The sequence below is a fragment of the Eumetopias jubatus genome, unplaced genomic scaffold, assembly GCF_037043125.1.
Source record: "Eumetopias jubatus isolate StellerSeaLion01/CBP00866 unplaced genomic scaffold, mEumJub1_p1.0 scaffold_14, whole genome shotgun sequence".
Lineage (NCBI taxonomy): Eukaryota > Metazoa > Chordata > Mammalia > Carnivora > Otariidae > Eumetopias > Eumetopias jubatus.
Genome location: NW_028274820.1, coordinates 58289335 through 58305867, shown reverse-complemented (window position 1 = coordinate 58305867; position 16533 = coordinate 58289335). Strand labels below are relative to the sequence as shown.

Below are 16533 nucleotides of genomic sequence, written 5' to 3'. Positions count from 1 at the left end.
CTTTATTGTGCTTAACTCAATAACAGAACAAACTTACTTTCATAATATAGTAAAGTAAGGAGACATCTCTTGGTAAGTTTCTTACTTCCCCAATGATATCTAATAATTCCAACTCCTATGGCCCTTTGTGGGTGTAATTTTGCTCTTTGTTGTTTTTCATAATGATCTCATGCCTGGCATCTCTTAAGTGTGGGAATCCTGAGAGCCTGGGTTAAAATATTCCTTTGCAGATTTACATTTGCTTCTGCCAGACACCAGAACACACTGCCCATTGACAACTACTGTGTTAATTTTTCAGCTAGAGGTTCCCCCAGACCATGCAGGTAGAGTAAAATCAAACCCTAAAACTGCATGAGGGCCAACCTGCAGTTATGAATTCTCAGGGAACACTTTTTCCTTCCACTCAGTACCTAATGATGTGGAAAACAAAGGCAGAAGAAAAAATATTAAATTTCCTTACTACCTACAGCTCATTGACAAGTCCTTGAAATAGGCAGAGTGACAGTCCTCTAGGGACTCAACTGCCTCAATGTTAATACTTTGCTAAGTGCAAAAGACAACCCTAGCCCCACCTGCACCCCCAGGATCCTGTAACCCCCCACCCCCAGGATCCTGTAAATCTACTTGTAACATATGAAAACTCCTTTAGAAACTTCCTTTATCTCTAAATCCCCCAAGATACGTGTTGACAATCACCCCAAACCCAAGCATATGGCCCACCGATATACATCTGAAGGGTCTCATGACTAAGGTTTTATTGACGGTAATAAATGATCTTTCCCAGCAATAGCTAGCCCCCTCAAGGTCCTGGAAACCTCGCTTCCAAATTCCTTAGAGAATTCCGCTATCCCCACCCCCTTCCCAACTTGAAAGTATATAATGGGCCGCTCCTCATGACCCCAGTGCCGCCCTTTCTGCCCATGGGTCCTGTCCCCATGCTTTGTAAAACCACCTTTTGGCACCAAAGACATCTCAAGAATTCTTTGTTGGTCATCGGCTTCAAACCCTAATGTTCCTTCCTACATCATCTAAGGCCAAGCCAGACAAGACTAACCTGGTTCTTCCTTTTGCTGGTGAACAGACTGTTATTTTATCCTTCGGATTCAAGTGTTTCAGCATTATGCAGGGGTCTCAGCCGAGCTTATTTCCTCACCCCCTTACTCTCACCTTTTATGAGCTTTACTTTCGTTCTGCTGAGCTGCTGCTAAAGCCTAAAGTTCTTTTATTTCAGCAAAAGTCCCTAGGGTGGCCCTAAAGTCAGCTTAAGCTTACCCCGTTCATTTTCAGTTCTTGTTCCCCACCTCACCCCTGCCTCTAACCTGATTTCTCTGACCTTGTTAAATGTTTTGATCTGGAGGGAGGGTATCTTATTACATCTTTTTTATCCGAAGGGTCTTTAAAAATATGGCATCCATTATGTTGGTAGAAGGAAATATCTAAGGCATTTGCTTTATAATAACTCTACCCTTTACCAGCCACTATCAAACCTATGGGATAAGATGGAGGTAGACAGAACAGATACAACATAGAATAAAAAACAGAGTATTATTGTTCTCAACTAATTCTCTTAGGTATCTTGAGTAAACTGTAAGTACTATGTGTCTCTTCCAAACGTGAATACATAGATATTATAAAACATAACTTACGGTATCTGCTTTACTAAAGGAATGTGTCAAGTATTTACTCTTGCTGTTATTTCTTTTTCCTCATCTTCCCATTACTTTCAACAAGGCTCTTTATCCACAATGTCCTTAATTAAAAGTATTAAGAACTTCTGTTTTCTATTCTCCCTTCATGGGAATAAATTTTAAATGATATCAATCAATTCACTGGGCCACGTGATTTAACGCTACATCTATATGATCTGCAGTATCAGCACAATGCTGATACTCCCCATGAGTCAACTCCCCTATGAGCAAAGACAGTAACTTCTGATATAACACAACAGATTTTGATAGAACTATACCTATTTAAGGACCACGTATTTCTTGGAGGGATATGGGTGAGAATATAAGTACTTGGCTTCCGAAGTACAGGTTAAATTTGCAAGGTATTATTGCTAAACTTGGTCTTTTAAAAACTTGGTTAGCCAAATAAGCCTACTTCAGGAGTACACCTAAATGCTATCTTGGTCGCTTCCAAAAGCCACAGAAGATCTTGAATAGTGTGATTTCTGCTGTTTCACAGCACCCTTTTGTGGCAGTAGCGTGTGCAATTAGAGGAGGGAACTGGAAATCAGGACACAGAAAACAAAATAATCCAGTTATATGGAGAGATGGGTGGTCTGGAGCAGATATCATGCTACCAGTGATTTGGAAGGCGTGTAAGGCAATAGTATCTATTGCTTAAATTGGGGGCAGGAGAAAGATTGCTAGAATGTAAGCTCCATCAGAGAAAGAGTCCTCAATGATTTACTCCAGGTACATAATATGCATTCAATAAACCTTTGACCGAATACGGCAGTGCTAGAATATTGGAGGAGAAATTCATTCACAACTTGGGACTGGGAGTCAAGAAGAAGCTTGCCAGTGGAATTGAGTATGTCTGGAAAAGGAGCTAGTTCTGGAGGAAAAGTATAACTGGAAACTGTGATATCAAACCTGCTTTCTCATATGACCCCAACCGCATTCTCTTACTTGAACATGTCATTCAACCTAGGTTGGATGAGACGCAAATCCTCTCAAGATTTCCAACAATTCTCTAACCATGTAAAAATGTTTCTTCCTAATGTTGCCTATAAATCCTCCTTGTTCCATACATAAACGCAAGGGAGAGACCGGTGTCGGCACAAAAGCCGGCAGGTGTGTGGCCAGAGCTACAATCCAGTTTCTGCCGCAGCTGCAAGCACCTTCCCCATCCCCCAGTCTTGGGGCGTCCATCAGGAGGAGATTTGAAACATGACTTAAAAGTATCAGAGTGAAGGCGAAACAAGAACACGTCGGCAGCTCGGGTCCAACTCTTAAAATTCCTGGTTCCAGGCTATGTATTTTGGGTGTGGCTGGCGCCAGCCGTGGAATCAGCACAAAAACTGGGTAAAGGTCGCCAGCTGAAGGCACGGTAGCCAGGAGACCTCTACGTGCGTCAGAGCTGGGGCGTTCCCCTCCGGACAGGCAAAACGCCCCCCTCAAAGCGCATTACGTCAACGAGCACGAGAGCAGTTACCTTGGCAGGATAACGCCCTCCATCCACCACGAGATTCCGCTCTACCCTCCCCTTGGGTACACCCATGCACACAAGGCCAGAACGGTATGTTAACCCTTCCCGGCACCACCTCGTTGTCGTACATCCAACGGCCTGTCGTAACGGCCGGCAAGAGAGCAGAAGGGCACGCACGCGATACACCCTACCCTGCTAGCCGGCATACGCGCAGGTCGTTGTCGCAGGCCCTGGACACTGAAGCCAATGAGGAGCGGGGACGTTCCTACGTGTTAGGCAGCGCAGCCGCACGTCCCGCCGCGAGGGGACGGAGAGAGTTCGGTTGCACCAACACCGGTACTTAGGTGCGGACCGGCGTGTCCTTGGACTTAGAGAGCGGGACGTCCGGCTTGCGAGTGGCTCCCTTCGTTTCGCGCGCGACGAAAGAGCGGTGAGCGCGCGGCGCGGAGGCCGCAGCGGGCTGGAAGCCGAGCACGGGGGCGCGCGACTGCGTTGAAGGGTGCGCGGGCAGGCCGAGGCCAGCGCCCGGCCTCTGCGGGTGGGGCCCACGCGGAGCCGGTAGGCCCGGGAGTCACGACCCCCGCTGGTGGCCGGCCGGAACCCGGTGGGCTACGGCTTGAGGTGGGGCGGAACCCCAACTAAGTCGGGGAATGACTCGTTCAGGGTCCTGGAAGTCCGGAGGAGACCTGGATGCAATACGACTTGAGACGCAATACGACTTGAGACCCAGACTCTCGTAGTCGGGGCTGAGGAGCTGTGGAAGTGACAAGACTTCCCGAGATAAGGGCGGGAAGGCGAGGGACGGCGCGTAGCGCCTCACGTTCTTCTTCAAAGGGAGTAAGAACTGCTGCTGCTCCTCCAAAAAGGGGTCATTTTCCTTCTGGGTCACCTGTCGCTTTTCCCCTTAACCTGCGTAGGTATCTCGGGAAGGTAGGTTTCATCAGTTTCCCTGAAATCGGACTAATTGGGTGACCTCGTGGTTGACTCCCGAGATCCCAGACTGGAGGATGGGGGTCCCTGGGAAACCTCGCAGCCCACCACTGCCCTCCCACCCACACAGCAAGGCAGTTTATAGTGACCTGAGCAGGCTGGATCAAGGATGCACGACTTCTATTTTTTTAAAACGTATTCTGACTTGCCAGAAGTTCTTCAATTTGTAGTATGGGTAAATAATTAGGCTTTCTTAAAGGTGGACATTTTGGTAGTTTGGGTTTAATGTAATCATGGTTTTCACTTAGAGTTGTGACTTTTTGTGACCTTGACCTCAACTTTTGAAACAGTTTAGAACTAGGTTCCCACTTCGCTTATTTGGGGTTTAATTCCATCACTTAAACACACATAGATGTGTGTTTCAGGAAGTTCTCCTTCCACCTAGTGGTTTGGGACTAAAGAGTCTGTTGCAAGTGTACAGAGCAAAACAAGATTCACTCTGGTACTAACGTCCTAGGTTTGCAGTAGATTAGTAATTAAGTCACTAGAGTGACTACTGATTGGTTTCCATTGGATCTTTACATGGAAGAAAAAGGTAATAAATTGTCTTTAATTTTTTAGATTTAAAAAATGGGTGATGTTGAGAAGGGCAAGAAGATTTTTGTTCAGAAGTGTGCCCAGTGCCATACCGTGGAAAAGGGAGGCAAGCACAAGACTGGGCCAAATCTCCATGGTTTATTTGGCCGAAAGACAGGTCAGGCCCCTGGATTTTCCTACACAGATGCCAACAAGAACAAAGGTAAGGGGCTGGGGGCGGGGGTCAGTTTTGAAATAACAGAAGCACAAATTGCATGAATATAACCAATGGTGAGCCCTTTATCGGGAGTGTAAAATACTTAACAATACATCCCTCCTTATTCAGGCATCACCTGGGGAGAGGAGACACTGATGGAGTATTTGGAGAATCCCAAGAAGTACATCCCTGGAACAAAAATGATCTTCGCTGGCATTAAGAAGACAGGGGAAAGAGCAGACTTGATAGCTTATCTCAAAAAAGCTACTAAGGAGTAATAGTTGGCTATTGCCTTATTTATTGCAAAACAAAAATGTCTCATGACTTTTTTTTTATGTGTACCGTATTTAAATTGATCTCATACACCAGAATTCAGATCATGAATGGCTGACAGAATATTTTTTTTTGGACAGTCCTGATTTAAATAAGATTGGCTTGTGGTTAAATGAACATGATCAGCTTTTTGAACTTTGATAGTAATTCTGGTTCAGCAAGTGCTGTCACTTTTCCCCTCTTAAAATACGATTGGAATTGATTAGTAATGTTCAGCTTTTCACAGAGATGGTAAATGCCATCTCTAAACTTATAGGAGATTGGTTTTATATTTAGATTTATATAACTGGTTATATTAATATATTTAAATACTGAAGAAATCCCTTCACTGTCTCAGAACCAGCAAGACTCAGCTGTGTTTCAAGTTGTGTTTGTTAGCCTGTTAAAGGCAAGGGTTGAAGATAAGCTGGCAGTGTCCACTTTATCTTTTTGGTCTTAACTATGCCAATTTAATTAAAATTCTCTGCATCTAAAATGTTGTCTTTTGCTTAATGGAAGGCATTTTAGTGTGGTTTATGTTTAATATTAAAGGATAACACCTCACATTTTATAGATCTATAAGGTCAGATGCTTTTAAAATTCAGTGTGACAATATTTAGCAGCAGACTTGGCTTGTGAATTCTGTACTACGACTAAGTTATAATTCAGAATTGTCTTCTAAACAGCTATGCAAAGACACAGCTGTGGAAATACCATATATGTATGATTGGTAATGGTGCTTTTGCCAACTTGTTAGAAGGATTAAAATAGAGAGATCTATCATCAGCACAGATTTGTAAATTATGTGATGAGGCTTAAGATAATTAAAAACAAAATCACAGATCATGATTTTTCTGATGTGCCTGATTTACTGACTGATGCCAAAATATTGAGTAAAACCATTCTAAGTACTTGTGAAGCAGTGTTACTAGTTATAGTACTCAGTTGTGTTTACTTAGTCTTCTAGGACACCCTGAACTAGAACAACACATCAGTAATTTATCTTTAGAGTTTCCTCAGCCAGAATGAGCACTGGAGTGTTTATGCCAAATGTGGATAGGATAAGGTGCTTCTAGTCATAGTTTGGAGGTATATAACTGTATAATTTGTGTACCAAGTTATTTCATACGTGGTCCACGCCATACGATTTAGAGTGGGCCCTGGAGGTTTTATGGAGATGGTGAAATTCTCAGTGAAGGTAATCTGGTGGCGATGAGAGCCATCTCTGAGACAAGGAGACTGGGAAGAGGCTTTGTTAATGGTTTCAAAGGTGATGGGGGTGATAGCCTGTTAAGGCTTGACAAAGCAATTTGTAACTTAGGAATCTCATTTTCAATCATCAGAGAAATGTAAGTAAGCAAAGAAGTCAGGCATGCAGAAACAATTTGGGAAAGCAAAAGAAAGCCTGCTATTCAGAGGAAAGGCCTATGTAACAGAGAACTTGCTAACTGCAGAAGTCAGTGGTATTCAGAGACAGTACAGCAATTTAGTTTATAAGAATTATAGATCATTATGGGAAGACTTGGAGGCCAGGGAGTTGATTTACTTCTGTGCCTCCTACATCAACTAAAGCCTATGTTGGCAGAGATAATTACTAAGTACCTGCTGTGTTCTAGGCCAGTTGTACTCATTAAGTGCCCCTGGTGATTTATGTATAACGTTTAAGTGATCTACAGTTAATTCGGAAGTGAGATTCCCAGCTATGAAGTATATATGCTTTCTTAGAAATAGAGGACAGGGACACCTGGGTGGCTCGGTCAGTTAAGCATCCGCCTTCGGCTCAAGTCATGATCTGGGATTGAGTCCCTGCTCAGTGGGGAACCTGCTTCTCCATCTCCCCTGCTCTTGCGTGCTCTCTCTGATAAAATCTTAAAAAAGAAGTCAAGAGCACTGTCTAACCCATGTTTTCATTCCTATTGCTCCATTATAGGTGGCTTGGTGCTATCACAAGTGAATCAGGTTTTTAAGGAGTGTTTCCCAGGTGCCACCTACACTCTGAATTTTGCCTAGAACAGCACTGTCCAGTAGAATTTCTGTGATGATGGATTGTACTTGGGCAGTCCAGTACAGTAGCCACTAACCACATTTGGCGATTAAGCCCTTGAATTATGACTGAATTTACATAGCCATAGATGGCTCATAAGATTGCTGTTGAGCATTGACATCTGTGAAAGCACTTAACTGGTGAGCACGGGAATACTTTTCATTTTATAGCCATGTCAAATTCCTTGAAAGTCAGTGAAAATTTACCTCTTCAAGGTTGCAGTGGTCGAATTGTCCTATCTAGTGTTCTTTCGTATTCTCAATTAGCTCTGATGATCTCTAGGACTTTTGACACCCTTGACTGCTCTTATTTTAATCTCCCTTGGTTTAAGTAGTTTCACACTCAATGTGGAATAAAACAGGCATTGTAAAATCTTTACACACTTACCTGTAATCTGTTGCTAACCCAAATTCATTTTTTTGATGGCCAAATTCTAGCCCTATCACTTGGATTGCTTTATAAAGTTCATTCAGTTCTCAGCTTATCTTTACTACCTCATAAGGTGTATGGAACAAATATCTTTCCTATTTTATATTTAAACAGGCTCAGAGAGGTTTCTGTCAAAGGTCACACAGGCATTACCTTGGAGTAGTATCACATGAACTGACCCTGCCTTTTTTACGCTGTCTTCTAAAGCTCCATCTCCATTTAAACCGGGTCATCTATTAGTCTCTACGGAACTCACACTTCCTTTTCTTACTAAAGACTGCGTTCTCCAGGGACGCTTGGGTGGCTCAGTCGGTTAAGCTTCTGCCTTTGGCTTAGGTCATGATCCCAGAGTCCCGGGATTGAGTCCCACATTGGGATCCTTGCTCAGTGGAAAGTCTGCTGCTTCTCATCCTTTCCCCCTCATGCTTTGTATCTCTCACTCTTTCTCAAAATCTTAAGAAAAAAAAGACTGCGTTCTCCAGGTGTCTGAACCTCTGCAGTCCTTGCAGGTGGTGCCTACTTGTCCTTTCACGCTGTCCACAACAGAGGCCATTGTGGTCTTGGCATCTTCCAGATCGTTACTACTCTTCTCACAGGCAGAACTACCTGTGTAAGATTCATGACATCTTCGTGGATCCTTCTGTTTTCTGTACTCCCGGACGTTCACTACATTAACTGAAAATTTACATACTCCATTCCAACTCTTAAAAAAATTATGCTGGTAATAACTACATAAAAGTGAATGAATGACCTGTCCTTAATGCAACTATAACCTCAAAAAAAATTTTTTTTAATTTTACTTGACAGAGAAACAGAGGGAACACAAGCAGGGAGAGTGGGAGAGGGAGAAGCAGGCTTCCCGCGGAGCAGGGAACCTGATGCAGGGCTTGATCCTGGGACCCTGGGATCATGACCTGAGCTGAAGGCAGATGTTTAACGGCTGAGCCACCCAGGCACCCCTATAACCTCAAAATTTTTTACTTGATTTTAACTCAGTGCTTCTTTCTCCTCGTTGCAACTTAAACTTGTCATTACTCCAGAACGACTCCACTTCTGAAATTTGAAGTCCTGTTATACAGCCTCATACTACTCCATGTCTCTCTTGATCTCTATTCTGTTTCCTTGAACAACTCAAAACCCCGGTCCCTGATCATTCCCTTGTAGCTTTCCTTCCTTAGCCAGCTTCTCTGTATCTTTTCAATCACTGCATTGCCTGCACCCTCTACCATTGTCATCTGTGTTGCTTTTTGGGGCATCTGCTCTATGCACACCCAGGCTGGGAGCAGCCCAGCTATCTGATTTCTCCACTTCCACACCCAATCTGAGCATTACTGGAGAAAATCACGCACATCTGCCAATTGGCACACTGTTGTAAACCTCTGATTCAACTGAACGAGCAGACACCCAGCACAACTGTCGTTATATAACCATTCTTTCCCAGTCTTCCTCATGGTTATAAAATCATGCTCCTCAAGCATATCTCTCCTCTCCCCTCTCGCAGTAGATCGATGACCTTGCCTCCCATTTCATATACGAATTCTTTACTTCCTGACTACAAGGAAGGGTTTTGTTGTCTCCCATCCCCCACCTTCAACAGTGTTCTTAATTCAGATATGGTTCAGAATGTTCAATTACATCAACAGGAGCTCCAGATGTGTCCCAATTCCCAACCCTCTGTCTTCTGCTTCCTCTCCCATAGGAGTTTGAAAAGGTAAATGCTTGCTTTCATTTCCATGCAGGAGCTTCACTTTGGGACCCATACTCCAACAGAACAAATACACTTACGTTCTGGAAGTTAACAGCTTTTCTTAGTTTAATGAAATTGTAGTTCGGCATGGTTAATACATCTGAACCAAGAGATTAAAAATCTTTACAGTTCGGGGAGGATAAGGGAAATCTATAGGTTTTCTAAGTCACCCGCCCTGAGTTGGAGCATATCATACTGTCATATAAATTTTACTTTTGGTGAGTGTTGGAGGAAGACAGCCCAAGGATCTGAACCCTCTGCTGATGCTGCTTAATGGACTCCTGCACAATAACACTTCTGTGCCTTAAGTTAACTGATCTGTAAACTGACATTAATTACAACAGCCCTGAGGGTTGGTGTAAGGATTAAACAAGAGAATGTGTTTAGCATGCTGCCTGACACTCTACACACTGAAATGATAGCTAATTTTTAATTGGATGGGCAGTACAATTTATTAAATTAATAGCTGGACAGATTGCATGGAAGGGACACCAAGCGGACTCCTAACTGAAGTGGTATAATGGAAGAGAAGTGCCTAGAATCAGATTTGTATCCATGACTCCAGACCATAATTGTGGTAACTCACTCACCGGGTGATGCCTCATTCCCTATTCGTGACCAGGAACAGGAATCAGTGAAGAGCAACGTCCATCAATTCCATTTACCTTTTTGGAGGGAGGTCTGAGATGTGGTCAAAGGATTAAATGGGCACCTAATTTTCATACACTTGTGTGTCTAGTTTTTCCAGCAACTTAATAAAGACAAAGTTGTTAATGCCCTACTTATTGGGATTATGCCAGTCTGCCAACTTCTGAATCTTTAATTTCAACAAGGAAGGAGACAAATCAAGATGGGACCATGTGCATTAAAGGCAGCTTAGAGGGCCTCCTAGGTGGCTGTCGGTTAAGCATCCAACTCTTGGTTTCAGCTCAGGTCATGACGTCTCGCTCCTGGGATCAAGCCCCACGTTGGGCTCTGCACTCAGCACGGATTCTCTTTCCCTCTCCCTTCTGCTAACTCTCTCTCTCAAATAAGTGATAATAACAAAGGCAGCTTAGAGGACAATGTTTAGGAGGCTGACTCCAGCCCTCCACTGTTCTACCTCCCAGGATTTATCTGGAGGCTTAATCCAGGTCGTAGTAGGATACCACCAGCAAGTCCCTTGCCTGTGAAGAACTAGTGCTTCAGTTTCCTGTCTTGGCACAGTGGTTACAACTTGTCACGAGCAATATTCAGTAGGTGTATTTTTAAAGACTGTTGAGTCTGGAAACCAGCACCTTGCATAATTCTTGGATGGGTCATGTGTGATGTAAGAAAATACCACTATTTTAGCCAAACAAACACGTACCCAGGTTAGAGACAGTAGGGGAAGAGATCTGTGGGAAAGATTATTTTTTTAAAGATTTTTATTTGTTTATTTGTCAGAGAGAGAGCGTGCACAAGCAGGGGGAGTGGCAGGCAGTGGGAAAAGCAGGCTTCCCGCTGAGCAGGGAGCCCAATGCGGGACTCGATCCCAGGACCCTGGGATCATGAACCTGAGCCGAAGGCAGACACTTAATTGACTGAGCCACTAGGCATCCCTGTGGGAAAGATTTTTAATTTGTGAGTCTCCTGAATCGGAGTAGGTTAAGATATTTGGTTTCTTGGTATGTACATAAGGTTAGGGGGGAAAGGGATTTTAAGGAACTAGTGTTTAGTGGAAAAACAGGAAGGGCCTGCTCACTTTGCCCCTTCCCAACATGATATCTCTCAAGATAAGATAAAGTACTGTAAATCAAGGTAAGGTAAAGACTCCAGTGCTCTTTTATAGCATAACAAAACAAAAGGTAGCCTGCATATGCCAAATTCTTTTTGTAGATATCCTACCTGAAAATTGTGATAGCTTTCTTTCTATTCTCCATCCTAAAGTTGATGAAGCAGTTCACAACCAAGGCCTCTATTGGAAGATACAAGAGAATTCAGGTAAGGTGTGTGATTTTCTAAAACCCTCTTAGCTGGAGCAGTTGTCCCCTTTACCCTTATTCATTCTCCAGCAGAATATCTTGAAAGTAGACAGCTAATGACTTTACCCTTGGCCTTTTACATGTAGGTGCAATTTCTGAATCCAGCTACTTTTTGACAGGGAACTGCCCTCCAGGACACAGGTCCAAACTCCTCGCCCTTCGTTTGTTTCCTCTTTCACTGATCATTCCTTCTCAGCCTCATTTGTAGAGATTTTTGGTTGTGTGTGTGTGTGTTGTCCATTCTCAAAGAGACTGCTCTTTGCCTATTTGATACCCATTCTCCCCTTCATTTTAGTAACAGAACCTTGATTTTCTTTTCTTTCTTTTTCTTTTTCTTTTTTTTTTTTTAGGGTGACAATATACCTATAAAAGACTACACTCTCCAACTTCCCTAGGTGCGGTCAGTGGGTCAAGTGGAGGTCAGTTGGGTGGGACTTAACAAGAAATCTCTACAGAGATCTGACTCAGCTAGAAGGACTGCCCTTTTACCCCTTCTCTTCTTCCTGCCTAGAAACTAGATAAGATGGCAAAACCCTGGCAGCCATTTTTGACTATGTTGCATCATTGAAGATGATGGATGGTGGAGCAGAAAGATGGAGGGAACTAGCACATTGGTGATGTGGTCAAAGTGCCATACTAACCCAGACTTCTTTAATAGTCTAATAAACTTCATTTTTATTTAAGCCATTGTTACTTAAGTTTCTGTTATATGCAGCTGATTCTAATCCTAACGGATGCCTACCCCTTATAATGTCAGTGCCCCCCACAGTTACGTCTTTGATATTTTTCTTTACATTTCCCCCTTTGGCATATCCACACACATGCCAGTGACTTCATATCTATAACTACAGTCCAAATCCCTCTCGAGTTCAAAAGCCATATGCTCAACTGCCTTTTAGACGTCTTTATTTGGATTACTCCCTAGGCACTGTGGTAGGCTGAAAAAGGGCCACCCAAATATGTCCATGCCCTAATCCCTAGAATCTATGAATGCTACCTTATATGGCAAAAGGGACCTTACAAATGTGATCAAGTTAAGGATCCGAGATGGAGAATTTATCCTGAATTATTTGGATGGGCTTGATGAGTCAGAGAAGAAGGCAGTGTGACAATGGAAGCAGAGATTGGAGTGATGTGGCCACAAACCAAGAAATGCCGCCAGCCTCTAGAAGCTGGAAAAGACAAGGAATGGATTCCCCTTTTGAATCTCCAGAAGGAACCAGCCCTTCCAACACTTTGATTTTAGCCCACTGAGACCCATTTTGGAATTCTGACCTCCAGAACTCTAAGATATAAAGTTTATGGTAATTTGTTACAATGGCAATAGGAAACTGATACAGGCACCTCAAACCTAACATATCCTAAAATAAATTCATTAACTTTCCCCCAAAACCTGATTCTTTTATATTTCCTATCTTGAGTATTATAGCATCCAAAATATGAAATATATAAAGTTAATCTTATAACCTAGATTTGCCCCACTCTTATCATCCTTCACTCATCACTTTGTATTTTCATTTCTATGTATTAACTGTCATTCAAATCAGTTCCTAATTTGTCTGCATTATCTTCCAGCTGTATTATAGTAGCACAATGTTTCTCAACTGGGGGTAAATGTGCCACCTTGGGCAGAGGAGGGGGACATTTGGCAAATGTCTGGAGATATCCTTGGTTGTTACCACTGTGCAGGGATGCTGTTGGCTGGCATCAAGTGGGTAGAGGCCAAGGATGCTACTGAACATCCTAGAGTTCTCTGAGCAGCCCCTACAACAAAGAATTCTCTGGCCTAAAATGTTAATACTGCCAAGATTGAGAAAGCCTGCCATAGTCTTAAAACTAGTTTCCTTGCCTCCTATCTTAAACCACTCCAGTCATGACAATTTCCAACTCCCTGGGGAAATCTACAGGTATATCTTATTTTATTGCACTTTGCAGGTACTACTTTTTTTTTTTTTTTTTTTTTTTACAAATTGAAGGTTTGTGGCAACCCTGCATCAAGCAAGTCTATTGGCACAATTTTCCAACAGCATTTGCTCATTTTGTGTCTCTCTATCACACTTTGGTAATTCTTGCAATATTTCAAACTTTTACCATATTATATTTGTTACAGTGATCTGTGATCAGTGATCTTTGATGTTACGTTATAATTGTTTGGGATGCCAGAAACCACACCCATTTAAGGTGGAGAACTTAGTTGAGAAGTGTGTATATTCTGATTGCTCCACTTGTCTCCCCATCTCCCTCCTTCTCCTCAGGCCCCCTTTTCTCCAAGACAGCAGTATTGAAGTTTGGCCAGTTAACCCTACAATGGACTCTCAGTATTCAAGTGAAAGGAAGAGTCAGTCTCTCACCCTAAGTCAAAAGCTAGCGATGACTGAGCTTAGTGAGGAAGGCATGTCCTAAAAGCTGAGACAGGTCAAAAGTTAGGCCTCTTGTGCCAAATAGTAAAGTTGTGAATGCAAAGGAAAAGATGAGGAGTTGCTTCTTACGGATAAGCAAAGAAAGTAGTTGCTTGAGATGGAATCTATCTACTCCTGGTGAGGATGCTGTGAAGATTGTCGAAATGACAACAAAGATTTGGAATAGTACATAAACTTAGTTGATAAAGCAGTGGGAGGGTTTGAGGGGATTGACTCCAATTTTGAAAGTTCTACAGTGGATAAAATGCCATCAAACAGCATCACATGCTACAAAGAAATCCTTCATGAAAGGAAGAGTCAGTTGATGCAGCAAACCTCACTGTTGTCTTATTTGAAGAAATTGCCACAGCCATCCGACCTTCAGCAACCACTAGCGTATCAGGCAGCAGCCATCAACATGGAGGCAAGATCTTCCCCCAGCAAAAGGATTACAGTTCACTGAAGGCATTTTTTAGCAATATTTTTTTTCAGATTTTATTTGTAAGTAATCTCTACACCCAACGTGGGGCTCAAACCCACACCCTGAGGTCAAGAGTCACACACTCTACCTACTGAGCCAGCCAGGTGCCCCAGCAATAAAGTATTTTTAATTAACGTATGTACATATTCTTAAGACATAAGGCTATTTCACACCTAATAGACTACAGTATAATGTAAACATAATTTTATATGCACTGGGAAACCAAAACATTCATTCGCTTTACTGTAAATATTACTTTATTGCAATCTTCACTTTATATCTTCAAGATATGACTCTTTTTTGTCCATAATTGTAAGACTTAGAGTCCTTGACCAATAGTGTCAATATCTGGATCACTTACAGATCTATTGTCTTTCTTTTCCTCATCAGTTTTCAGTCATTTTGACCTTTCTCTTGACATGCCACGTAATTTTGTGTGTGTGTGTGTAAGAAATTTATTAAGTGAAGATACAGAAAAAGCTCTCAAGAGTGGGACAGTGTTGCCAATGAGGGCCTTTAGTGTTGGTCTTTTAAAGAAAGCTAACCAGGGAACTAAAGTCTTTTTAACGTCGTCTCTATTGATAACACCTTGATGGCTTACTTCCTTTTTAGCGGCTGGTTAGTCTTTGTTGGTCACAGGTGATTATCATGTGGTCCCCCCTACCCTGCAAACCTAGGGACATGCCAAGTAATTTTTAATTGAATGCTGACATGGAGTATTAAAAATTATAGTGGCTCTGGATGATATCTTCCTCCAGTTGAAGTTCACCCTTTCTTTGCTGGGTAGTTAGAATGGAGGCTAATTATCTCAATCCATTTAGAGACTGAGCTGGCTCAAGTCTGGGCTGAAATTCTGGAAAGGCTTTTTCTATGTCTGTTTCAACCCTGTTCTTGAAGTGTAACCTTTTAGGGTTCCAGCAGATTACTTCTCAGCCTTTTGGCTAAGATTGGGTGTGGGGAGTTGACTGGGCTCGTTCCAACGTAAGTCTTGAACTCTACCCTTGTCTGCTCAGCACTCCTAGACTGACACAAACTCCGTTGGGCTCTTTAGAGCCTGTCTGCTTGGCTTCTTTGGTCAGCTTAAAAATTTGGCAAATGTCTTAAGGGCAGGATGTTGGGTATACGTTTTGCCCCTTCTTAGAGACATTCACCCTTCAAATTTCTACTTAATGTTTCTTCATCCCCGAGAAGTTTCTCTACCTTTTAGTAGAGGTCCTCTGCCCAAACCCTTCCATTGGATTCTTAGGCTTTTTGACCCACACCCGGAATGAGTAATTGCCTAGAAGGAAAATGCAGCTACACACTGTGGGTTCACCTCTCTCTTAAATCCTCCCTTCTCTAAGATTTTATCTTTTCAAGACCTGATAGCTTCTCCATTATCTTCAAACAGTAGCTGCAATCTACTTCATGGCAGCTCCACATGTGTGAGAGAGGTGAGCCCTAGGCCACCTGAACTGCTCTTCTCAGGCTCTACCTGTGACCTGCCTCTGTAAAGAACTTGCCTGGCATCTGAGCCTTGCTTTAATGACAGAAGGCTGATGTTCCCTCTCGTTCCCCACAGTCTGCCAGTGTCTCACTCCAGTTTAGTTCCTAACACCACACCAGCGTCCCTCTGCATCCCAGGTCAGAGTGAATAACACTTAGGCAAAGTAGGACTGCCTGCTTTCTAAATCCTCCTCTCTCCTTGATAATTCTGAAGTGCTTTGCCAGCTCCAAATCAGGCAAGAAAGAAGGCTCATTTTGACATTCATGTATATATTTCCTTCTGTTTTTCCAATTATTCCTGAAATAAAAGCCTTAATAGCCCTCTCATAGGTTGCATTCTCTTCTATAAATTATAAATGAGTCAGTTTTTGACTGTGTTTGGTAAGCAGGGTCAAAGATCTTTATTAAAAGCAAGAATGGTAGCTGTTTTATAGTTCTGAGATTTTGTGCTCTTGTTGCATGGGTATTAGGTGTTTTCTATGCCTGGTCTCATTTAACACAACAAGCCTCTGCAGGGCAGGGTTGGGAGGATTACTGAATACACTTTATCAGGAAATGGAGCGGAGAAATGTTACATTGCTCATTAGCAAGTGGTAGAACTAAGAATCAAAGTCAAGTCTGAGTCCCAAGCCCTTACTCTTTCTAACACAGTTCTGCCCCCTGGCCCCTAATTCTCAGTGGCTGATGCCACAAACAATTTCTAACCTCAATCCAGTATAGTCATCTAACCACCCCTGGTGAGGCTGTGGATGAC

The 16533-nt window shown here is 42.7% G+C and overlaps 1 protein-coding gene and 1 long non-coding RNA gene across 2 annotated transcripts in view; one reads left to right on the top strand and one right to left on the bottom strand.

Moving 5' to 3' along the window:
- Positions 1-3298, bottom strand: part of LOC114221216 (uncharacterized) — a 42859-nt gene extending 39561 nt beyond the window's left edge. The window contains exon 1 of the long non-coding RNA XR_015766741.1: positions 3163-3298. This is a non-coding gene — a long non-coding RNA (uncharacterized LOC114221216). The remainder of the gene's footprint in view (positions 1-3162) is intronic.
- Positions 3299-3450: 152 nt separating this feature from the next.
- On the top strand, positions 3451-5687 carry CYCS (cytochrome c, somatic). Its single transcript, XM_028119380.2, has 3 exons — positions 3451-3586; positions 4708-4885; positions 5009-5687. Exons 2-3 carry the CDS (start codon positions 4717-4719, stop codon positions 5155-5157), a joined length of 318 nt encoding a protein of 105 aa, XP_027975181.1. The 5' UTR covers positions 3451-3586; positions 4708-4716; the 3' UTR covers positions 5158-5687.
- Positions 5688-16533: the final 10846 nt, after the last annotated feature.